This window comes from Camellia sinensis, chromosome 9 (genome assembly GCF_055761805.1).
Source record: "Camellia sinensis isolate YWXY chromosome 9, ASM5576180v1, whole genome shotgun sequence".
Classification (NCBI taxonomy): domain Eukaryota; kingdom Viridiplantae; phylum Streptophyta; class Magnoliopsida; order Ericales; family Theaceae; genus Camellia; species Camellia sinensis.
Window position 1 is genome coordinate 82,395,215 of NC_138969.1, and position 25,069 is coordinate 82,420,283.

The 25,069-nt window shown below is 37.1% G+C and overlaps 1 protein-coding gene across 4 annotated transcripts in view; it reads right to left on the reverse strand.

The window, feature by feature from the left end:
* The window catches only part of LOC114278618 (Transducin/WD40 repeat-like superfamily protein), a 44,744-nt gene that overhangs the window by 14,646 nt on the left and 5,029 nt on the right, over positions 1–25,069 (reverse strand). For 2 of the 4 annotated variants that reach the window (XR_003634976.2, XM_028220700.2), the window contains exons 5-10: positions 15,120–15,213; positions 13,335–14,749; positions 7,866–7,997; positions 7,175–7,244; positions 5,739–5,778; positions 5,438–5,510 (exon numbers count right to left, since the gene is read on the reverse strand). Coding sequence is in view for 3 of the 4 variants with exons in the window: in XM_028220700.2 (XP_028076501.2) it covers positions 5,438–5,510; positions 5,739–5,778; positions 7,175–7,244; positions 7,866–7,997; positions 13,335–14,749; positions 15,120–15,213 (1,824 nt within the window). In the remaining variant the exon portion in view is untranslated. The remainder of the gene's footprint in view (positions 1–5,437; positions 5,511–5,738; positions 5,779–7,174; positions 7,245–7,865; positions 7,998–13,334; positions 14,750–15,119; positions 15,214–25,069) is intronic. The other 2 variants (XM_028220702.2, XM_028220704.2) reach the window with 1 other exon arrangement.

A 25,069-nucleotide genomic window follows, 5' to 3' on the forward strand; every position in this document is an offset into this window, starting at 1 on the left:
CTTATTTTAACATATATTATTTCCTATTCTAATACTCCCCTTCAAGTTGGTGCGAAGATATCTATCATGCCCAGCTTGTTGAGAATGTCATTAAATGGTTTGCTCCCTAGTCCCTTAGTGAGAACATCTGCTAGTTGGTCCCCAGTCTTCATAAATGGAATATATATGGTGCCATTAGTGAGTTTTTCCTTGATAAAGTGCCTATCAATCTCCACATGCTTAGTTCTGTCATGTTGAGCTAGATTATGAGCTATGTTGATTGCGGCCTTGTTGTCACAGTATAATCTCATGGAATCGGTCTGATGTATCCCCAAGTCTCCCAACAATAGTCTAATCCACAGTAACTCACAGACACCCTGAACCATAGTCATGAATTCTGCCTCAGCACTAGATCTAGCAACCACATTCTGTTTCTTACTGCGTCACGTGACTAAGTTGCCCCCAACAAATGTGTAATATCCTGAAGTTAATCGTTTGGCAATGACTGATCCAGCCCAATTCGCATCAATGAATGCCTCCATAATGAGATGTCCATGTTTTAAGAAATAAAGACCCTTTCCAGGAGAGGCTTTCAGGTATCTCAGGATTTTCATAACTGCCTCTAAGTGGGAATTTCTAAGAACATGCATAAACTGGCTAACTATGCTCACTGCAATGGCAATGTCTGGACGTGAGTGAGATAAGTATATGAGCTTATCCACAAGCCTTTGGTATCTCCCCCTGTCTACTGGCTCTCCCTCTGGATCCTCACCTAGTTTCTGGCCCGATTCTAGAGGTGTATTACACGGTCTACCTCCAAGCATTCCAGTTTCCTTTAGCAAGTCAAGTACATACTTTCTCTAGCATATGAAGATGCCCTCCTGGGACCGAGCTACTTCAATGTCCAAAAAATACTTCAAATTGCCTAAGTCTTTGATTTCAAATTCCTTGGCTAAGTATTCTTTCAAACAAGGAATTTCCTCAATATCATCTCCTGTCAAAACAATATCATCAACGTAAACAATAAGAGCTGTGGTCTTATCATGTGATGAGTGTTTCACAAACAAGGGGTGATCAGCTTGACTTTGCTTGAACCCATATTTAAGCATAGCTTGAGCAAACCTTTCAAACCAAGCCCTAGGAGACTGCTTTAGCCCATAAAGCGGCTTTCGGAGCCTGCATACTTTACCTTTGGACATAGCATCCACAAAACCATGTGAAGGAAGGCATTCTTCACATCAAACTGATGAAGTGGCCAATCCAAATTTGCAGCAAGAGTGAGTAAGATTCTCACGGAGTTCATCTTAGCAACCGGTGCAAATGTCTTTTGGTAATCTACCCTATAAGTCTGAGTAAAGCCCTTAGGAACCAGTCTTGCTTTGTACTGTTCTATGGAATCATCTGCTTTGTGTTTTACAGTGTACACCTACTTACACCCAACTGGATTTTTGCCTCTTGGTAACTCCACTAACTCCTAAGTGCCACTCTTGCTAAAAGCTCTCATCTCTTTCATCATGGCATGTTTCCATTTCGGAATAGAAATAGCATCCTGAAAATTGGTAGGTAGACTCACAGAAGACACTTTAGACAGAATAGCTTTATATGAAGAAGACAGATAGAATAAGAGACGTGATTAGTAATAGGATGATGAGTACATGACCTAACCCCCTTCCTATTAGCAATGGAAACATCAAGATCTGAAAAATCAAGAATAGGAGCACTAGAATCAAAATTACCTGGACTCTCAGAGGAGGGGGTGACTCTGGACACTCATCCGGAGAAGAAGTTGGCAGTAATTGAGGGAAAGTAGTCTCTCGTATCCAGGTGACATGATGTCTGTCCTTGTGTGTAACATAAACTTTGCCTGCTTCCTTTTCTTCAACAACTGCTGACTCATCATCCTCTATCTGTTCAATCACTGGCGGAAGTGGAATAGGAATCTCTTCATACCAAGACTCCTCCTGAAGGGATGACTGTGATACCGGGGAGGCCGGAAATTAAGGCTAAGACTCAAAGAAAGTGACATCCATGGAGACAAGCCATTTGCGAATGGGAGGATGATAACACTTGTAACCCTTTTTGGTGGCAGAATAACCTAGAAAAACACATTTAAGAGACTTAGGATCCAATTTACCACGAGTGGGTGAATGATTATAGACAAAGCAAACACAGCCAAAAGTCTTAGGAGAAATAGAGAACCCAGAAAAGGTAGACCCAAACAAAACTTGAAGAGGTGTTTGTTTTTTAAGGACTTGGGTAGGAAGACGATTAATCAAATAAGCGGCAGTGAGAACCACGTCCCCCCAATAGAATCGAGAAACCCGCATCTCGAAGGATAGACAGCGGGCAACATTAAGGAGATGGGGATTTTTGCGTTCTGCACCACCATTTTGTTGCGGGGTATTAGTGCATGAAGTCTGGTGAATAATGCCATGAGTGGCTAAGTAAGTGGCAAGACCAGAGTCAATATATTCCGCCCCATTATCAAAACGTAGAATTTGAACAACCGCCCCAAACTGCGTACGAACCATTTTATGGAAGTTTTGAAACACAGAAAACACCTCACTTTTATCTTTCATCAAATAGATCCAAGTGGCCGTGGAACAATCATCTATGAAGGTAACAAACCATTTTTGACCATTTAAAGACACAAAACAGGATGGACCCCATACATCAGAATAAATCAAAGAAAATGGAACTGAACTTTTATTAATAAAAAGAGCAAAAGAAACTCTGTGTTGTTTTCCAAGTTGACAAGACTTGCATTGAAAATCTGACACATTATTTTTCTCAAAAACAGACGGAAATAAATGTTTAAGTAATAAAAAGGAGGGATGTCCTAAGCGACGATGCCACAGCCAAATGTCGTCCTTGATGGATGGTAACTGAATAGATAAATGAGCCAGCTTGTCTGTCTGATCCGTAGAGACCATGTTCCTTTCTACCACTGTCAATCCTTTTCCTTGTGATAAGTCCTGAAAAAGACAATGATCATGAAAAAAGCGTCACGCTACAATTTAAGTCACGGGTAATACGACTCAAAGATAAAAGATTAACAGTAAAATTGAGAACATGGAGGACAGAGGACGAAGAAAGGGAAGAGGTGGCATGAATTAAACCTTTCCCTGACATAAACGAAATAGTACCATCAGCAATACGCAGTTTTTTCTAACTTGAGAAGGGGTTATACTCGGAAAATAAATTAGAAGAGCCAGACATATGATCAGAAGCACTAGAATCAATAATCCACGGTACAGTCGTATAAGATAGCAATGCATATGGGGAGGAAGCCAAGTTATCTGAATTGGCAAAGGAAGAAGAGGGTGCACCTGTAGCAAAAGTGGAGGCTCGACGGTCTAGCAAGTGGTGAAGAGCAATCTCAAAATCCGAGGCAAAGAATCCCGAAATATCAGCAGTAGGGAAGACAATTGGAGATGAAGATGGTGGCTCAACAGTATCTAAAAGATGTGCCCAAGCATTGGCCCCTCGGCCTCTAGACTGACCAGACCTACCCCTTCGAGTACCAGGACGGTCTCCTCGGCCACCAGAGGAAGTCTCATGTAACTTCCAACAAGTCTCTCGTGTGTGTCGAGGTCGACGACAGAACTCACAGAACAGATTATCCGTGTCTGAGGAAGGACGAGAACCACGAGTATCACGAGAGGGTGCAGAAACCAAGGCCGAGCGACCAAGAGTAGCAGAAGGAAGCATAGCAGAGCGGCGACTCTCCTCATTCTGCACAAAAGTAAAGGCTTCCTGGAGAGAAAGAAGCACATCCATGCCAAGTATTATGCTCTGAACAAGATCATACTCCACATTTAGGCCTTCCAAGAACTTGAAGACCCACTCTTGGGCCACAAACTTCCGGTAACCAGTAGAATCAATGGGACAGACAGGCTTGTAATCCTGAAGGTGATCAAGCCGCTTCCACCAATTGCTAAAGAAGGTAAAATATAGTCATCTCACCTTATACCGACCTTTCAATGGAGCGACGTAACTCGAAAACTTGGAAAAAGTTCCCCTTCCAGGAGTAAGTGGTAGCCACAGCCTTCCAAATATCCTGTGCAGTGTCCATAGATAGGTAGCTCCAATCTCTGGGACCATAGGATGTATCAACCAACCCATAATGAGAGAGTTGGTGATCTCCCACTGATCATAACTCGGGTCCGTCGTGTTAGGTGCCTGAATCCGGCTATCAACATACCCCATCTTCCCTCTGTTCTTCAAAAAAATAGTCAAACTCTGCGACCACGCTAGATAGTTCTGACCATTGAATAAAGAGGTGGTGATTTTAAGGCTAGGGTTGGGGTTATCAGTCATAGTAATATGTATAATGGAATTCTCACTGTTAGGTTTTTGAGAAGTAGTAGACACACTGGTAGAATCTGTCATGGATACTCGACTACCGAACCCTCAACAAAACTAGTGCTAATCACAAATCCGGAAGATGGTGAAGGCATACAGGCACAAGGACCTCGAAGAAAAATAAAGAATTAAAAACTCAGCAGCATTATTATTATTTTTATTTTATTTTTTTTACTGTATTGGTTTTTTTTTTTTTTAAATGTTATTGAAAATAGAGAATAAAACCGAGAATAAGGGTACAGCACCGACCAAACAACGAGACTTTAGGTCAGCAAGAGCATACCAATCGATACAAAAGCCATCGAACTGGGCAAAGAGGTGATCAGATCAGAAGTAGTCTACGGGGACTGCCAGGAGGGTTGACAGTCCTAGAAGAGTACTCTAGGGCTGCCGACAGGCCTAGAGAAAGACAGAAGGTGAGGCGTGAAGTTGACCTAAGTACTGTTGATGAGCCGCGACCCCTAGAACAACATGGGTATGGCCCGAAATCAGCCAAGGGAAGTCGGAATAGGGAGAAGAGGCACCGACTGGTGCTAGGGGGACAAGAGAGCTAATGACTGTAAAGAAGGTTGTCGACTGAGGCTGTGGTGGCTAATAGAGAATGAGGTGAGTTGGCTCTAATACCATGTAGGTTTATAGAAGAGAAAAGGATAGGGAATGAGTTAGACCTCATCCCCTTTTATATAGATAATAATGAGTAATTACAGGAGGGCCACAAGGCATAAATTATGGGCTAGCCCATTACATCCATTAAGGGAAAATAAAATCAAACCATATTATTTCCTATTTTAACATATATTATTTCCTATTCTAACATAATATTCCGAGAAAAAAACGTATCTTACACTCTTTCGGTTATAGTGCCACATGGCCAACTAGATTAAAGTTTCTCATATTTGAGTATTTGAGTGTACACCATTAAATATTGATAAGAAACAAACTTCACAAAAGAAGAAAGAAAGAAATGATGAGAAATTAAATAAGAGATCTCCAAAAGAAACATGTGTGTAATTGATCCAAAAAGGGATCCAACTTGCAAACAAAAAAATAATAATAATAATAATACTGTAGTTGGTCTTGTAGCATCACCAACCTTTCAACTGGGGCCCAAGCAAGTGCTCTTATAGGAACTGTATCCGCACTGAAGCAAAGCAAAGGTCTCGTATCTGCATTTCAAAAGGTGCATTACATTGTTCAACTTTTTAATTTCATGCTATAAGTAACAGAGAAGCATTCAGCTGAAAGACCTCTCTTCCCAAATAGTTAAAACTTTATTTTCTATCATTTAGAGTTGCAGAATAGTAAACACAAACCAAATCCAGCTTTTACATGCAAACCACATCAACATAAAGAACAAACCACAAAATAATAAGTGATAAACACAATGTCACTACCTTCAGATATACCATTCACAGAGAACTTCCACAAGGCAACCTGAATGCACAGAAAATTTTTCATTAATGATACTGAGAATGAATTTAAAGCTTTATTGCAGAAGGAATTGATGACTAGTGTCAATCAAATAAATAACAGGAAAACAGGAGTCCAAAACAATCCTCCCAGCATTTCTGGACTGCTTCTCGAGGACAATGCACAAAACCAATTCACCCATCTGACTTAGCCAATAGTAGCTAAAAGTTATACCAAAAGAAGCTTAACCTCATTATATATGCTGTTGCTTCCTCAACTGCAGCCAAGGATCACACTACATGGTTGGCAGCTTTATTTCTAGAAGTATTTTGTGGCAATGTGTTGGAAGCACTACAGCTATGTTATTGCATAACTGCAAGCTGAATCTCATTTTTTATTCAAAAAATGATCAAGGAATTCAAAGTTCAAGTTATGATTCAAAGAAAATGGTGTATACAACGATGCAGTGGAAAAGTAGCAGTCTCAATCTAATAGCTGCTGCAAAGATATCCTAAAAATAAAAAAAGAATTATTATAGTTAAGACAATAAATGGAAAATTATTCAGAGTGGTAAAAAATTATGAACTTCTTTACAGTTTGGTCAAAAGATTGACAACAGTAAGTTTTATTAATGGCCTCCCTCTCCACCACAACCACCGTCCTCTTCCCTCTGCAGCAACTGCCACAGCTGCCACCTCCCAAAGCAGGCCCCTTCCGTCTTCTGCCCTGGTTCAGTGACCAAGACAATCACCTCCCTCCCCCACCCCTCCCTGCACTTCCACCTCCATAGATACATACATGTTCCACTGCCATAGATGTGTGTGTGTGTGTGTGTGTGTGTGTGTCTGATAGGCAAGATTCAAAAGCATTAAAAATAAAGTATTAAATTGATAGGATGTATAGCAGTTTACAACACGACAAGAAAAATTATAAATTTAGAAATCCATCCACAATAACAGATCAATATAAAATAATCAATGGTTTCGAAATCCAGTGTATGGGGCAATGGGAATAATTGGGGAGGCAGAAGGGGCAGCAGCAGCAGCAGAGGGAGCGGAGGGAGAAGGGGTTATGGCCGCAGCTATGGGAGGGAACAATTGTTGCAGCTTAGGTTGTTGGAGGCAATGGGCAGTGGCAATGGTGGGTGAGGGAGACCACAAATAAAATGACATTTTTGCCCATGGAGATAATGAACAAAATGTCATTTTTACCCATGTCTTTTACCAATCTATAAATAAATTCCAAATATCAAGAATCAAGAATCAAGAAAAAATTTATGTACTTAATGGTCTCAATTATGAATGTTTTAATTGTAGTCATCCCAAAATCCTTAAAAACAAAAACAAAACAAAAGAACTAATAATTCTCCTTACAGCTAAGACTGCAACTTATAGAGAAGAAGTTGTAATGCAAACATTACCACTCCATCGTGACATCCAGCCAGAATAAAATCATGACATGATGTTGACCACTCCACCGTCAGGGGAATGCTGGGTAACAAAACAAAGCAAGTAAACAGGCAACACGTCAAATGAAGCAAATCACAAAATAAAAAGTTGTCAAACAACTCAAGTCATGACAAATCTACAAGATACAGAACATAACAGAATTTGTCCTGGGGTAATTCTATTCACACACCACAGAAAATCTCAGTATACAAAATTTGTGTCGTTTGGATATAAATTTATGAACAAAGTCAAATGTTCGGACATAAATTTTCGAACAAAAATGAATTGTTTAGATATACATTCCGTTCAATAGTTTATATCTAAACAAGTACAAGACCATGTCATCTTCAAATGGAAGACTCATAAAGGGATTATTGTTACTTTGCCTAAGCCTGGGGGAAGAGAAACCTCATCATGACTTCAAGTCTAGGATAGTTTGTGCAGCAGGCGACGGGGGAAAATAGTATAAAAGTTACAAGTTCATCACCAGAAGTCCTCTTTGGCATACCAATTTCCATAACTTAGGACAAGACTCCAACATAGAACTAGCAGATTATGTCAATTTTCAATACTTAATACTTCAGAGGAAAGGATGCATTTCATTTCCCGTCAACAAACTTTCGAAGCATCTATAGAAAACATTCGTTTGACAACTCCAAATACCTCTGTCTGTCACCACACTTCAACTTTGAACATCTGAATATGGGCTCCAATTTTACGAAGCGAGGATCAGTTCCCTCTACTTCACAAGTAGAATAAATAAATTTCATTGTTTGAGGATGAGGAATCTCCCACCTGCAATGGTTAAGTAGGACCATGAGACTTATGCAAGAACAATGTTCAATTATGTTACAAATAAAAGCTAGACAAGCAAGCCATATTTCAATATCAATATGTGATATTAAGGATGAAACAACAATGTCAGAGAGCCTCAGTAAGAGGGTATCTATCAACCAAGTAAGAAAACAAAAACACCATCATATCAGTCCAGATTCAAAAGTGGACAAGGACCAATATTTTGCATCATACGTCTCTCTTCATACCAATATTTTGCAATAAACCCCTACAGTTTCTTACATCTTCTCATAATGCCAAGTAGATTTATTAAAATTCTATTAAGGAGGCCCTAGTAAGTAAAAGGCACAAGAATCAATGATCTAGCATTCTTGGACTATTGTTAAGTTTCAGGTAACAAAATTAACCGTAAGCTGCTATAGGGAAAAAAATAATAGTGGCCAATTGATTTACACATCATCTGCAGATACAAATTTATATCTATTTGCCTTCTTTGTTATTTTATTCATGTTATACATTTAAACCAAGTCTTCTTGAAACTGTGACAGTGAACTAGCTATTCTGATTATAATGTGTTGTAAGTTACTATGTTTAATTATATTTGCTTAGCTCTTTTGAAAGAATACATTGTTTTATACAGAGTTACTGAATTTAGAGAATTATTTTCAATAAATTTCTTAATTTAAAAAAAAAAATAGTACTATAACATTTTTTTCTTTTTGCAATTTGTCAATATATATGAAGCATGGGTACTTCGACAAAAATTCCATACCAGTACCGGGTACTTACCAGCATATAGTAGTTCATATGGTACTTTTGCATACCCAAATTTTTTCATCTTAATTTTTAGCGTATCCAGACGTACCTAATATATACCCAAGTCGTACCATACCTCAGTCGAAATAATATTTTCTTATACTACAGAGATAAAATTCTTTTCACTAGATTTCTTTTTTATTTCTAATTTTATGCTTAGCATGATTTTAAATTAAGTTATAATTTGTAAGTTATTTAATATAATGACATTTAATTTTAGTTTATACCTTTACTTTTGGCATTATATGTTAAGTGTAGATTAGATCTTAACAAATTAAATTACTTAATCAATTTTTGCATTGCTCTGAATTAAAAATAAATATTTTTTTGCAAATGTATCAAGCCGTACTTGTACCGTAATTTTTTTAAATTTTATCATATCGACATACCCATACCAGTACTCGCCTTCATCCCTGGAGGTGGAGAAACATAGAATTCAAACTAGAATTCACTTTAGGAGCTTAAGTTATTAACATATTACAAGGGGTAGTTCATATGGTAATGTTAGGTTGTAAGGCTAATAAAATGGCCTCAACAAAATTGAATATTTCTCTCATGCCAGTTATTTTAAGTAAACAAAAAGGGGCTCATCACTTGGATTCTTTTGGAAGAGGGGTACAGCATTGCTTGCCTAAACCAAACCAAACCAATCCTTAAGTTCCATCAATTGGGGTCGGCTGCATAAATTATTTTTCTCCACTCGACTCTATCCAAGGCCATTTCGTTAGACAAATTAAGAAGATTTATATCTCTATTTACTACACTAGTCTACGTCAATCTAGGTTTATCCCTTCCCCTAACACTACCATCTACCATCACTATATCGCATATCTTCACTACTGTCTTCGTTGGTCTCCGTTGTATATGACCAAACCATCTCAATCTATTCTCTCTCAACTTATCTCCTATCGGTACTACTCCTACCCATTCTTGAATATACTCATTTCTAACTGTCTTTTCTATTCTTGTAACATATCCACCTTAGCATTCTCATCTCACCAACACTCATCTTATCTACATGTTATTTCTTAGTTGCCCAACATTCCGTCCCATACAATATCGCTATTCTATTAGTCATTCTATAGAACTTCCCATTTTAGTCTAATGGATACTCGTTTATCGCACAGTACTTCAGACGCACTCCTCCACTTAAGCCACCCTGCCTTAATTTTGTGGCCTACATCCGCTCCAATCTCCCCAATCATTGTGATAATAGATCATAAATAATGAAAATGTTCACTCTTAGGCAGTTCTTGGTTCTCAATCTTCACTTCTCTTCTGCTTCCATTGTTAATGTTACTAAAATTACACTCCATATACTCTGTCTTAGTTCTACTTATTCTAAATCCTTTAGATTCAAATGCTTTTCTCTAAATCTCCAATTTAGTGTTAACCCGTTCACTAGTCTCATCTACTATCACGATATCATCGGTAAAAAACCATACACCATGGCACATCATCCTAAATATTGCACGTCAACTCATCCATAACTAAAGCGAAAAGATAACATGTTCAAAGAAAATCTCATGACAGCTGAACTACGTAAGAAGTACTCAAGCATATACTTAATGTGGTGGTTCTTGTAATAAGCAAGTGGTTGCTGAAGCCAAATAAGTTGATCAATATAGTATGCAAGTGATCATATAAAATAACATGTGGTTGCCTGCTTTGTAAGATTGGCTTTTATGGAAGGTAGAAGAAATAAGTGTCTTTGCTATTCGATAACCCCAACTTTTATGGAAGGTAGAAGAAATAAAAGTGTCTTTGCTATTCGATAACCCCAGTTTTCCACCATCAATAGTCTACAATGATAAAGTAGGGAGATGCTCTCTCTCCATTTCATTTTAAGTTCACAAGCAATTTTCCAATGTTAGATCATTCATCGTTTACTAAATGGACTAGGTTAACGGCATGCAAATAGAACTTTTTTTTTATTGGCACTGGAGTGTCCGGATCAAAATCCGACTAATTTCCGGGGGCGCACAGGCCCTCGGTAAGGAGTTTCCCCGCAAGTACACTACGGTTAATTCAAGGGTTTTCCCCCGTCCGAAGGTCGTAAGAAATTGTTAGCACCTAAGAGGTTTCGATCCCTGAACTTTGGAGGAAGCACACACCCAAGACCCAAGGCTGTAACAATCCCGGTTTCGATCCTTCTTTCATGTTTTGCCACTTCGATTGGGCCGGTCGGGGGTCAAGCTGCCCAATCAGCTCGCGGGGGTTCAGGGGGCAGCGCCCCTTGGCGGGTCCTAGGGCAGCGCCCTGGCGGGATTGAGGGGCAGTGCCCCCAAAACAAAAATGCAAAATGCATTCGACGTTGCTTATCCGCTCAAGCGGCCATTTATGCGCTTGAGCGGAGAATGTTTGGTTTCAAAAATTTGACCTGTCTGCAAAAGTACTGGGTTAGTGTATTTGACGCTCGAGCAAACCATGTTATATCAGTTCGTGAATCTAATATTTCATATCACTTTTTCAGTCCTCTCTCTCTCTCTAAAACTCTCCAGAATTTCAAATCGGGAGCTTCTCTCTCTAGAAGTCATCTTCTCTCTTTGATTTCTCCAAATCCATTGGGATTTACACCTAAGTTCTTCACCAAAGTTGGTTATCATCTCGAGGGCTTCGTTGTGTGCGGTGAAAATCGAGTTTCGACACCGTTGATTTTGGGAGTTTCATCTCATTTCTTTTTCAAAACTTGAGGTAGGGATTTTCTTAGAGTTATATATATGTTTTTGCAAGATCTAGATGATTTTTGAAATCATCCTTTGATTAGCTTTGAAATATTGATTGTTGATTTCAAGAAGATAAGTGATTTTGAAAGAGGATTTAATTTGTTTTCCTTTTAAAATAGAAATTGAAAGTTTTAAACCATATTGATTGAAGAAACATGATTTCGGAGAGATTCTTCTAAATATTTTGGAGATGAATGGTTTTGGTGAGAAAACCTAGAAATTGGGTCTTTTCTTTGAAAGATGTTGAAAATCCTTGAAAGATGTCATATTTATTTTGTGTACCAAAGTAAATGGATGTTTTGAAAATTGTTTATTTATATATAAATGACGAATTTTGTGAAAAATAAAAAATAAAATAAAAAAAATGAGAAATGTTGTTTATTTTGAAAATTGTTGTTAAAATGTTGATTTAATCTTGAATTGACTAAATTGTTGAGATTGCTCGAAATGTCGGAATTACGTTATCCTCTTGAATGAATTGGATATAAAAGTATATATATATATATATTCATCTTGTAGAATTGTGTTGAAAAGAGGATTGGAAATTTTGATCACAATGGTATATTATGTGGAACAATTGAATATGGAAGCAATGTCGCATTGCATTATTAAGCATACATTGACATTTCAATTCATTGGGCTATGTTAAGTTTTAGAAATTTGCATTGAGAAAAGAATGTTGGGAAATGGGTTTTCATGAAATGGTTTTGGGGTAAATATGGTGGGAAGTCTTGATAGGTGGTGTAGATGAAATTGTTTAAGTTGGCCTGAGTGTCCTCGGTGAAAGACCAGAAAGTCGCGCGGATAGGTGTCGAGCCTTCCGGTTAATACTGGTAAAAATGACAATTGGTAGTACTCGTATAGTCTACTTGCAGACACCGACCTAGGGATTACCAGAGTTGTATTTACCGCCCCCTTTAATTAAATTGATAAATTTTGAACAATTGAAGTTGCATAATATCATTGAGCATGATGGTTTTCAAAAGATGAAGATGTATTTTATTTTCAAAAAAGCATGGCATGGCACGTGCATTCATCTCTTGAGACTTGTATAAAATGTATATACTTTGTTAAGGATTTCATATTGGGCTTTATGCTCACCCTACCCGATTTTTGTGCAAGAAAAGACGTGGTGAATCCGCCTAATTGAGGGCGTGGAAATGTGTGTGTTGAAAGCACTAAAGTTCTCATTTGTTGTGATCCTATTTGTAAGCCAAGGGCTATGTATGTATGGGTTTGAATAACCATTTTGTGTACTGGGCTTAAGCCTTGGAAGATTGTAAACCCTTGGGGGTGCTTATTTGGTTATTTACTTCTTATTGAATCAATGTAATATCGCATGAGGAACTATTATTATTATGTAATGCAAGTATGAGAAGTTACATTTGGTTTTCCTTTAAGAGAGCCATGATTGTTGCATTATCATTTGGACTAGAAATTTGGGGCGTTACAAAGGCCTTGCCACCAGGCCAACCCCTTGGGCTTAATGCAGATAGAACTTGAATATAGCACAAGTGGTTGGACATCTTAGATTTCCAGAAAAGGATTTGGGGTTTGAGCTTATGGAGAAGCGTTGAACACCCGGTTGTGCTAACCTAACTTTCTAACCTGCTAAAACATCATACCTAGTGCTTAAGGTGAAAAGTTGAACACCTAATTTACTAACCTAACTTCCTAACCTACTAACATCCTACCTGGTGCCACAAAAAAGGATATGCAAATAGACAACAATGCGTACAGGCAAATTTGAAAAATAGAGAAACATCAAACTAAAGAAGTGAAAGAGGAATCTCACACTTCTAGAGCTCCACTTCCGAGCAAGACAGCAAGATAGCCCATTCTATGTTTGAAATCCATATCACAAGCATTAGAAGGCCGCCATTTCACATCCCATGCCACTTTTCCATTGTGAGCCAAGCATAACACAACTCTAGGCAAAGCAGCATCCTTGGGAATAAGACAACTAGCAACACTACTTTCCAGGGAACCATTTTTATGATCCTGTCCAGAGTTTAAGCATGCAATGGGATTCACTAAGGAAGATTCCCTGTTCTCATTCTGTGTCAATAAAGGCAGACCATCATGATGCATAAAATTATCTGCCCTTGACTTAGCGTGCAACTTTGTGCTCTTGACTGATGATGCCAACACTGAATTATCTGCAGACACTCCTTGGCGGCAACCCTCCCATGTTCTACCAGAACCCTTTTTGGTAACATGCTCATGGGTATCTATGGCAACCATGCCGACAGACTCATTTATTGGCTTCTTCCAAGGTCTCCCTCTTGGCTTCTTTGGTTGAGATGATTTTTCAGAAATTTGAACAGCAAGAGCTTGCACATATTCATTATCGCCATCGAGATTATCTACAGACTCATTTATTGGCTTATTCCAAGATCTCCCTCTTGGCTTCTTTGGTTGAGATGAACTTTCAGAAAATTGAACAGCAAGAGGTTGCACATATTCATTATTGCCATCGAGATTATCTACTGACTCATTCATTGGCTTCTTCCTAGGTCTCCCTCTTGACTTCTTTGGTTGAGATGAATTTTCAGAAAATTGAACAGCAAGAGGTTGCACATATTCATTATTGCCATCGAGATTATCTACAGACTCATTTATTAGCTTCTTCCTAGGTATCCCTCTTGGCTTCTTTGGTTGAGATGAATTTTCAGAAAATTGAACAGCAAGAGCCTGCACATATTCATTATTGCCATCGAGATTATCAACAGGCTCATTTATTGGCTTCTTCCTAGGTATCCCTCTTGGCTTCTTTGGTTGAGATGAATTTTCAGAAAATTGAACAGCAAGAGGTTGCACATATTCATTATTGCCATCGAGATTATCTACAGACTCATTTATTGGCTTCTTCCTAGGTATCCCTCTTGGCTTCTTTGGTTGAGATGAATTTTCAGAAAATTGAACAGCAAGAGGTTGCACATATTCATTATTGCCATCGAGATTATCTACAGACTCATTTATTGGCTTCTTCCTATGTCTCCCTCTTGGCTTCTTTGGTTGAGGTGATATGACCATTTCTGTTGTGCTTTTCCTAGAATTCTGCTTTGCCTTCTTTTCCATCTGAGGTACTTCTTCCTCTTTGGCACCAACATTTAAAATGCACCATATCTGAATGATGCCTCTGCCAATAAGTGGGGCACCAAGCTTGTGATGATAAGATTCAGGAGGATGAGCAGCAATAGCAATAAACTGAAAGGCCAATTAGCACTAAAAACAGTTAGATACACACTAAAACAAAAGAGTCAGCAAGTTTGGCACAAAAATTATACTTTGAATCATATACATAAAAGCATACATCAGAATACCAATAGAAATACTTCGGTAGAGTATTAAAAGTTAAGCAACTTATAAAAATTTTATTCATTTTGTTATTTTTTTTAGTATTGTTGATGTTGAAAAAAGCAAGCCACGGTACTACAACCATTTTAAAAAGAACCAGAGAAGGGTTGAAATATAGGACTTCCTTTCATGCTTCGTGATGCAGTGGTCAAATTCAAACTATGATGTAATATCAAACACAACATCAACTTTACAAACACAAAAAATAAAAAATAAGTACCTCACATTTAGTATGATGATCAGAATGTTGATGAACTCTAGGGCACCAATCCAACGCCCAAACGGAGCCTCCGACGTACATTACAAAGTCTTTGCTGCAACAAGATATAATGAGATAGTCTAATATTATATATAAAAAGCATAATACAGGCAACAAAAAATTAGAACATCCAGGCAGGTCTATAGTTTGAGTTTACTTCACAAACATCATATCCATGCTTATATAGAGGCAACACCAGATTTGGTGATGCTTTTTTCTTTTTTACTTTAATGAAGCTCTACTAGATTATCACTAGTTTATCTCAAGAAACCAATAACTTCTCTTAAAGGCCAACTACTCAAACAATAATATTTTACGACTGCATTTGGTTTAGTTTTAGAATTATGATTCTCTTTTTGGAGTTATGATTTGAGTGTGGAATTGTGAGTTGAGTTTTGAAAAGAGAAAATTTGTTTGGTTATGAGTTTTGAAAAGTGTTTTGAAAGGTGTTTTTGAATTTTGAATTTTGAATTTTGAAAAGAACAGATTGGGTCTACCCGGTCATCCTCCCGGACATCCGGCCAGCTGGTCGTTCGGCTGGTTGACCGAAACAGTGAATTTTTTTTTTTTTTTTTTTTTTTTCGATCGCAACCTGTTATTTGAAAAAAAAAAATATATATATATATATGGTCGTTCAGCTGGTTGACCGAAACAGTGAAATTTTTTTTTTTTTTTTTTTTCAATCGCAACCTGTTATTTGAAAAATATATATATATATATATTTGTTTTAGATATTTTTTAAATATAGATATTATTTTTTTTAGATTTTTTATAAACATAATTTAACAATTCTATCACTAACCATCTTCAACACTATGACCCTGTTTGGTAGGGCTTATTTCCAGCTTATTTCAGCTTTTAGCTTAATTTAAGCTATTTTGATGTGTTTGGTTTAGCTTAACAATACAGCTTATAGCTTTTTGTAAGTCAAAAATCAACTTATTCTTTGAGTGGGGGAGGAGAAGCTTAATTTATGAGTCAGAAATCAGCTGATGTTCACAGTTATAAGCTATAAGCTGTTAAACTATAAGGTATAATCACTTTCCCACAGCTCTACCAAACGGGGCCTATATCATCAAAAGAGTTTTGAATTCAATTTTGTGTCGTATGTTTGGTTATGAGTTTTGAAATTAATTTTTGAATAGAGTTTTGTGTGATTTTGAATTGTGTGTTTGATTATGAATTTTGAAAAATGTTTTGAAAATTTTGCCTTTGGAATTATGATTCCAAAGGCAAACCAAACGGAGCCTACATTTTTTCTCAATTGGGCAAAATTAAAAATAAGAATTTAAAACAAAAGGTACTTATTTAAACTCTCCAATTTTTCTTGAGATGGAAAGATGTATGATAAGTAAAAGGAGACACGTTATTGAAGAGAGTAGAAGATGTTTAAAGGAAATGTATAATATTTTAAAAAAATTAAAAATTAAATATATATTATGAAGGTGTGATACAATACACGTTTGATGTGTGTGAAACCCTCCTAGTCATCACAATATGCATAAAACCACAAAAGTACTTCAAAAAAGAATATATAAAACCTCAATGCTTTGTTATAGTCAAGTCAAATAGCTACAATCATGTTTGCTCTGCTACATCAGCAGAACAATTATATTCTTGTTGTTAATACGTATTTTTGTATTATATTAGTGCTTGAGAGTATAGTAGTCTTTTTTTCTGTAATTAGGGTATTATTGTTTAGTAAGTGTTCCTTTTGTAACATGTATTTTTTTATTAAGCAAAATTAGAGTTGTCTAAGAGCTTTTCTATTCCTTTCGTTGTGTAGTTAATCATTGTTAACATGGTATAAAAGTTGGAGGTTCACAGCCTGCGTCGGAGTAATTGAAATCTTCATTGTTGATTGTTCCCTCTCTTTTATGTCGCATCTCTGTTTCTGGTAGGGCACAGTACCTTGCAAACTCCCTCTTTGTAACAGACCATCACGACCTCAGCATCTTAGCCGAAAACTCCAATCGACCCAACCCATGAGAAATCCTAATCAATCACATAGTGTCGTTGATCTCATCACCTCTCTCTGATTTCATTGGCAGGCCGACCTCAGGAAATTGAACAGCAAGAACTATGACTATGACTATGACTAGTCATGGCCCCCGCTTCATTGTCGACCTCTCTCTCTATCTCCCTCGAAAGCCTCGTAGAAGCTCTTCAAACAATTAGAGCCTCTTTTTTCTCAGCAAGACCCTCTGTTGAACTATCTGAAGCCCAACCAACCAATCTCCTCTTCTGACCTATTTGAACCAGTTCTTGGACCTTTTTTTCCTTTTCAACCGGTCAACAGTCACCATTATTTGTTGCTGACATGAACACAAGACACAATCGCCATCATCCACAACCAAACCCCTCTTCAAATAATATCAGTCCATCTTGTTGTTCTGATACATGGAACAAGAACAGGAACACAATACGCTACATGCTCTAAAATGTGATGCGACAATTTTCTTTTAAGAAAATATAAATTTTTTTCTTCAAATTAATCATGTAAAAACACATTTCTATGAGCATTATGGTTCATTTTAAAAATTGTCTTGCGAAAACTCCACTCTTCCTAGATTTTAGTACATTATATATATATATATATATATATATATTTTTCCTCTCCTGAGGAAAACCTTCGAGTAAATAACTAGAAAAAAAATAATCATAATTACTTCTGTTTACTAAATTGTTGTTTTGGAACAAAAATGTACCATTTCTCGAAACATGTGTTTCAAAACGTAAATCGCAAGGGTATTGTCATTTTCTAGTTACACTACTCTAGTCTCATTGGCCTCTATGTTCTTTGCAACAATAAGCAACCTAACCCAACACAACAACTCGAATTGACCCCTAGCTTTGATTGTTACATCTACTTTTGGAGACTATGACTGATGGAAATACATATTCTCTTCACGCTATTTGCGTGAAATTAGTAGGTCACAACTACACTTATTGGGTATATGTAATAGAAAAAAAAAATTATAGGTAAAAACATGTAAAATTATGTTTTTGGGTTGATAATATGCCTCCGGGTTTATCAAAAAGTGAGTAAGAGGCGCCGCATCAATGCCTGGATGCGGTGAAAATGGGCAAAGGTTTTCGTGTTTTTCTAGAAGAGCGCGAATAAATAAGCTAGTCCAAGACTACAGGTTTAGGGTGGACACATGGAATGTAGGAACTTTAACTAATAAGACCATGGAATTCGTAGATGTCATGATTAGGAAGAGAGTTAGTATAGCTTACTTACAAGAAACTAAACGGACGGATGAGAAAGCTAGACAAATAGAGGATACCGGTTTTAAACTATATTATAGTGACAAGGATAGATACAGGAATGGGGGAGGAATTATGGTTGTCAAGGGTCTTGTAGAAAATGTAGTTGTGGTCATTAAGAAATATGATAAGATTATGTTAGTTAAACTAGTTATTGGAGAGAATATAGTAAACGTTATTAGTGCATACGCCCCCCAAGTAGGATTAGATGATCAGATTAAGAGAGATTTTTTAGACCAAATGGATGAGGTATTACAAGAGATACCTAAAGGAGAGAACCTAGTTATAGATGGAGATTTCAACGGCCATGTAGGAATAGATAAACTAGGTTATGAGAGAGTGCATGGTGGGTATGGTTTTAGTGATAGAAATGAGGCTAGAGAGAGTATTTTAGATTTTGCGTTGGCTTCTGACCTAGTAGTGGCCAATACTATGTATAAGAAGAGAGAAGAGTATTTGATAACCTTTAAGAGTGGGTCAATTAAGAGTCAAAGAGATTACTTTCTAGTAAGAAAAGTGGACTGTCTAAAATGCAGCAACTGTAAAGTGTTTCCTAGAAAGAGCCTGACATCTCAACATTGGATTTTGGTACTAGATTTATGCTTTAAAGGGCAATACCAAGCTAGGAAGTATATTGGGCGTCGTAGGACGAGATAGTAGGACCTAAAAGGGTATAAACTAGAAATATTTAAGAATAGAATGAATAAAGAAAGTACTTGAGATTTGGAAGATGATGCTAACACTATGTGAACTCGATGGCTAATTGTATGAAGAGCATCTCAAGAGAAGTACGTAGAGAGTTGAAAGGAAGGGGACCCAACTCTAACAAAACTTTGTGGTGGAGGGAGGAGGTTCAAGCAGTAGTAAAGACAAAAACAGAGTGCTTCAAAAAGTGGCAAAATGATAGAACTGAGACAAAACCTAAGAGCTATAAATTGGCTAATAAAGAGGTCAAAAAAGTAGTGAGAGAGGCTAGGTTGAAAGCCTATGATAACCTATACACTAGACTAAATAGTAAGGAGGGAGAAGAGAACATACAAACTTGTTAAGATAAGAGAGAGAAAAACTAGAGATTTTAATCAGGTTAAGTGCATCAAGAGTGAGCACCGGTCGTAGCCCTTTTGAAATCGTGTTAGGCATGCAACCAAGAAAGCCAATTGACTTGGTTCCTTCGCCTCATTTTGGTCGGCGTAGCATGGAAGCAAATGAATTTGCTAAGCACGTCAGAGCCATTCATGCTGATGTACATCGTAAAATCACTACTAGTAATGATAGCTACAAAAGTCAAGCAAATTTACGTCATCACCATGCTGAATGTGAAGTTGGAGATAAAGTTATGGTGCGTGTCCGACCTGAGCATTTTCCAACTAATAAGTATAAAAAGCCTTAATACCGAAGCGTTAGTCCGTATAAAATTCTTCGCAAGATTAATTCAAATGCCTACGTTTTGGAAATACCAGATGACATGGGAATTAGCAACATTTTTAATATTGTAGACCTAACCCTCTATCATGGTCATGTTGATATCTCGTCTACTAATGTTGCTACTACTCGCCTTCCTCCAGCTACTAACATTCGTGATGAAATAGAAAATGTTGTGGCTACTAGTGTTGTTGCAACTCGAAGTGGTGGATACCAAAAGAACTTGATGAAGTGGAAAAATTGTCAGATTGCACTTGAATTTCTAATGATGAATTTCAAAACATCGATCGAGATTTGTATGAGAAGTACCAATCTTTCAACTCGCCGGAGTCAAGTTTTCCCAAGCCGGGGAGAAATGACGCAAATGATATGGCAACTCCTTTTGAAAAATATTACAAAAGGAGAGGGAAACCAAATTCAAAAGCTAGCATTACTATTTGGCAAAATTCTACCCTAGAATTAGCCTAATAATGATGTCTGAAAACAGCCAATTTTCAGCATGTTAGTGTTGGAAATTTAGCCACCAACCACCAATAAAGTCTAATTTTTAGCATGTTAATGTTGAAAGTTTAGCCACCAGCCACCAACAAAGTCCAAGCATATCTTTACTTTGAAAGTCTCATTAATGTGTATCTTTTACTTTGAATTTTGTATTGGTCTTCTATTGTATTGAGATACCTATAAATATGTAAGCTCACAATGTATTGAGCACAACTTGAAGAATAAGAAATATTTGTTATATATCTGGATGTGTGATACATCTCTTCTTGGGTGTGATTGCCTAGTTATCTTTGCTTTCTTTACATGCTTTATTTCATTACCTTGGCTGCATTTTTTTTATTTTTTACATCAAATCCAGCCTGTTGATTGTGTCTCAAAACTCAATTTTGAACTTCTTAAACCTTGCTTTAGAATACCAGACCCAAACCACAATATGTCCCCCCCCCCTCTCTCTCTCTCTCTCTCTCTCTCTCTCTTATTTAGCCTATTTTCTCTCTTTATTTAACCCTATTTTGGTGCTGAAGTTTAAAGATCCTGCATCACGGGGTGGCTTAAGTGGAGGAGTGCGTCTGAAGTACTATGCGATAAACGAATACCGACTAGACTAAAAAGAAAGTTCAATAGAACGGCTATTAGACCAGCGATATTGTATGGGACGGAATGTTAGGCAACTAAGAGCATGTAGATAAGATGAATGTTGCTTAGATGAGGATGTTAAGGTGGATGTGTAGCAACACTAGCAAAGACAAAGTTAGGAATGAGTATATTCGCAAATGGATAAGAGTAGCACCGATAGAAGATAAGCTGAGAGAGAATAGATTGTGATGGTTTGGTCATATTCAATGAAGACCAACAGAAGCAGTAGTGAAGAGATACGATACAGTGACAATAAGGGGAAGTGTTAGGAGAAGGGACAGACCTAGATTGACGTGGGTTAGTGTAGTAAATAGAGATATGAATCTACTTAATTTGACCAACCAAATGACTATGGATAGAGTCGAGTGGAGAAGAAGAATTCATGCAGCCGACTCCATTCGATGGGACTTAAGGCTTAGTTTGGTTTGGTTTGGTTTATGCTCAACCAACTTTTGCCTATAAATATCAATCGAAGAATTTGATCCAAGATAATTCTCAAGGAAATTGGAGTATTCAAGACTTCTATTCTATTATGTCTAGCATGTGGAATCAGTTGATCTTCACAGAGCTTAAAGAATTGAGTATCAATATCGTGGATTGCACTTATAGAGAAGTGTGGGTTTTGTGGGTAGAGGTAGTCGGTCGTTGACCTCTGAGAAGATCGTGGGGCTTGAGATCACAGGAGGTGGAGAGAAGAAGGCCAAGCAAATCTTGAAGAGGGAGAGGTTAGCAGTGATGGACCTTGAACACTCGTATATGAATACAAGTGTGTGAGTGTAGAAGTAGACGTGCACAGTGTTTTTAAAGGCTCAAGGTGCCAAAGGTCTCTTGAGGCTTCAGCACAAGGCGCAAGGCGAGACCCGAGGTTTATTGAAGTAAGGCGCACAGTCTCAATAAAAAAATTAATAAAGTAACAGACTAAATAAATAAATAAACAAAAGAACCAACCCTTCAAAATAAAGGATTTTATATAATATAAAGTTTGTAAATATTATAATTAAATTCTTAATTTTTTCATGAATTTATACTATTTTTGTGAAGTCACCACTGTTTGCTAATTTCTTCCTTTTAGAGAAAATAACAATTCAGTAGATATTTTGAAAATTAATTACAAATCAATGATAAAGTTTATAAATATTAATAATTAAATTCTTAAATTTTTTTATGAATGTATAATATTTTTGGGAAGCCACCGTGCTAATTTCCACTAAAGAGACAGTGTCACATGCTTGATGAGTACTAAAACATTATATTTTGTCCAAGTTACAAGAATCATAGACAAACTTGTTCCCAAAAAAAAAAAAATATCTTAGACAGATAGACAGCTGTGTGTCCAAAAGAAGGAGAACAAACAAAAGAAGAAGGAGACGAAGAGGTTGAGAAGGGAAAAATAAAAAGAAGACGATGCAGAAGACAGACAGATAAAGGAAGAAAAAAAAAAGGCTACAAAAGAAAAACAAAGACATCAATGAAGAAGGAAAAGGAGAAGAAAAAAAAAAAGATGAAGAAAAGTAGAAGAAAAAGAACCAACCTGGTCTTGCTTGAGTCAACCAAGGCAAGACTTCATCTGGTCCAGAGACGAGACTAGATGAGCCGAAGGGAAGAGAAGAGACACTACAAGATTTCTTCTTTCTTTCGAATCAATTAGGGCATTTCGAGTCGATTTGGGGCTAGGTATTGAGTAGTATAGCTCAGAGTTCTAATCCTCTGTAATTGGGGCCTCTAAAAACACAATATGAACTGTTAGATTCAATCAAGAACAAAAATAAAATAAAAAATTACAAAAGCCTCGCAACTTGCGCCTTTGTTTGCCAAGCCAAGTCGCGCTCCTTCTTCAACTCGCCTCACCTTGGGTGGCTTCAAGCACTACACCACATGGTTATCAGAATCCCGATCCAGATCTTACAATCCTACGATCTTACAATCCCTTTGAATATAATCGATCCAAATCGTGTAAAAAATTCCTTATAGGTAGGATCTTTTGATCCTGCTAATGGGATCTTATAAGATCGTGGAATCCCGATTCTAATCCGATCCTATCCGATCTAATTTACAAGCCTTGTTTTGTATTGTATGACATATTTTATTATAAATTTTATGTTTGCTGTCTAAATACCAATTTATGTGATCAAAATAAATAATAAAAATTAAGTAGTATTAAATTAAATAGACTAAGAAAAACAAATTAGGAAACAAACATTCAAATATTGCGATAATTTAAGAAAATTAACTAGTCGGAAAAACAAACTTAGCTTTAGTGGAGTCTAAGGAGGGTAAGATGATTGTAACTTCATCCCAATTTTTGGAGAGATTGTTTTTGTGACTCGAATCCGCTCCACTAGGCATGCTAACAACAAACCTTATCATTCGGTTACGCTGCTCTTTTTGAGTTCTTAATCTATTTTCATATCCTACTTTGTTAAATATTTTTTCTTCACTTTTTATGCATTATTGTAGATTATAAAGTATTTTGTTATAGAATTATTCTTCTTCACCTTCTTTTTTGATGAAATACAAAACTTTTACCATCGAGTTTTCTATTGTATAATGTTATATGTACAACATTATATGTACATTTTACATGGAATATTATATTTTTTACAATATTTTCACTTCTTTTTAATAGAATATAGGCTCATTTTGTGTATACTTTTTAAGAAATGTTTATTTAAATTAAATTATTATGTAATTTGTCTTTTTCGGTAGGATCTTACAATCCTCGATCCGATTTTACGATCCGATTCTATAAAGACCTCCAACGATCCAACGTAGGATCCCGATTTTAACAACCTTGCTACACCAGGGCCTCACTGCGCCCTGCGCCTTGCGCCTAAGCACGCCCTTCACAACACTGGACAAGCAAGTGTAAGTATGAGTGCGAATGTGAATGTGAATCTGAGTGTGAATGTGAGTCCGTGTGTCTTTGCCTACTGCATATATAATATGTTATTTAGGCCTCCAGAGCATTGGAGCCCAAGCAATTTGTTGAACAGATGGCTCGTTCTTTCCAACTCTGTCGAAAGTTGATATAAGCCCTACTGTCGTTTGTGGTTTGATGGCAGAGGGAGAGCAACATATCATACATACATTAGGTGAAGAGGGTAAGGTCCCCATCACCTCTTCTCCAAGCCTGATCAAAATGGAGTTGACTTAGTAAGAAGACAACCATCTTGATGATCCCCTGGCCTCAGCCTCCAATCCAAAATCTTTTGATGATTGCAAGCGGTGATGCCTGGGTCCTGCTCCCAACCCAAGCACTTGAGTAGATAAGTGGCCAAGGGCCTATCTCAATGTTTGGGAGAACCGAGGGCTCATTCTTAAAGGTCCAATGTACGCAAACTTGGATTGAGTGAGGTATAAAAGACCATGGGCCTGCGAGGGGCCATTGGGTTGCCTGTTGTAGGGCTCTTCATACTTAGACCTGTGTGCATGCACCCACTTAAGCTAAACATGTAGTCTTGGTTTTGCATAGTGCCTTGTCGCTATGTCATGCAGGCAGGGTATTGGAAACATGGTTACCCGTAGGGCTCACCTTGCATTGGGCATGTGATATGCCTGTGTGGTGCCTTATCGGTCTGCCACGCAGGCATCACATTGATGATGTGCCACCCATAGGGCTTGCCACATATCGGGCATGATACCGGTACCCACAAGAAGAACAAAGATGGATACATTTTCTAAAGTCATGTATAATTAAGTTTTTAGGCTTAGTAAAATCATATTTTAAGATTATTTAGGTTAGAATTAACTATCATTTTTTCTTTATATGTTTATATGTTTTCTAGTGTTTTGTAGATGAGTAACTTGGTAATTTTAGAATTTTCAAGACATAAATTGTAGGGGTTGGCCATGGGTAGCTATGGCTTGGTAACTATGGTTTTATTTGTCTTATTTAGTTTTAGATAGATTATATAAATCAAAAATTATAGGCTCCATTTGGTTTAGTTTTTGAATTATGATTTAAGTTTTGAGTTGTATTTTGAGTTTTGAAAAGAGAAAATTTGTTTCATTATGAGTTTTGAAAAGAATTTTGAGTTATATTTTTAAATTATCTTGGGTTTTTTTTAAATATTTAAAAATTT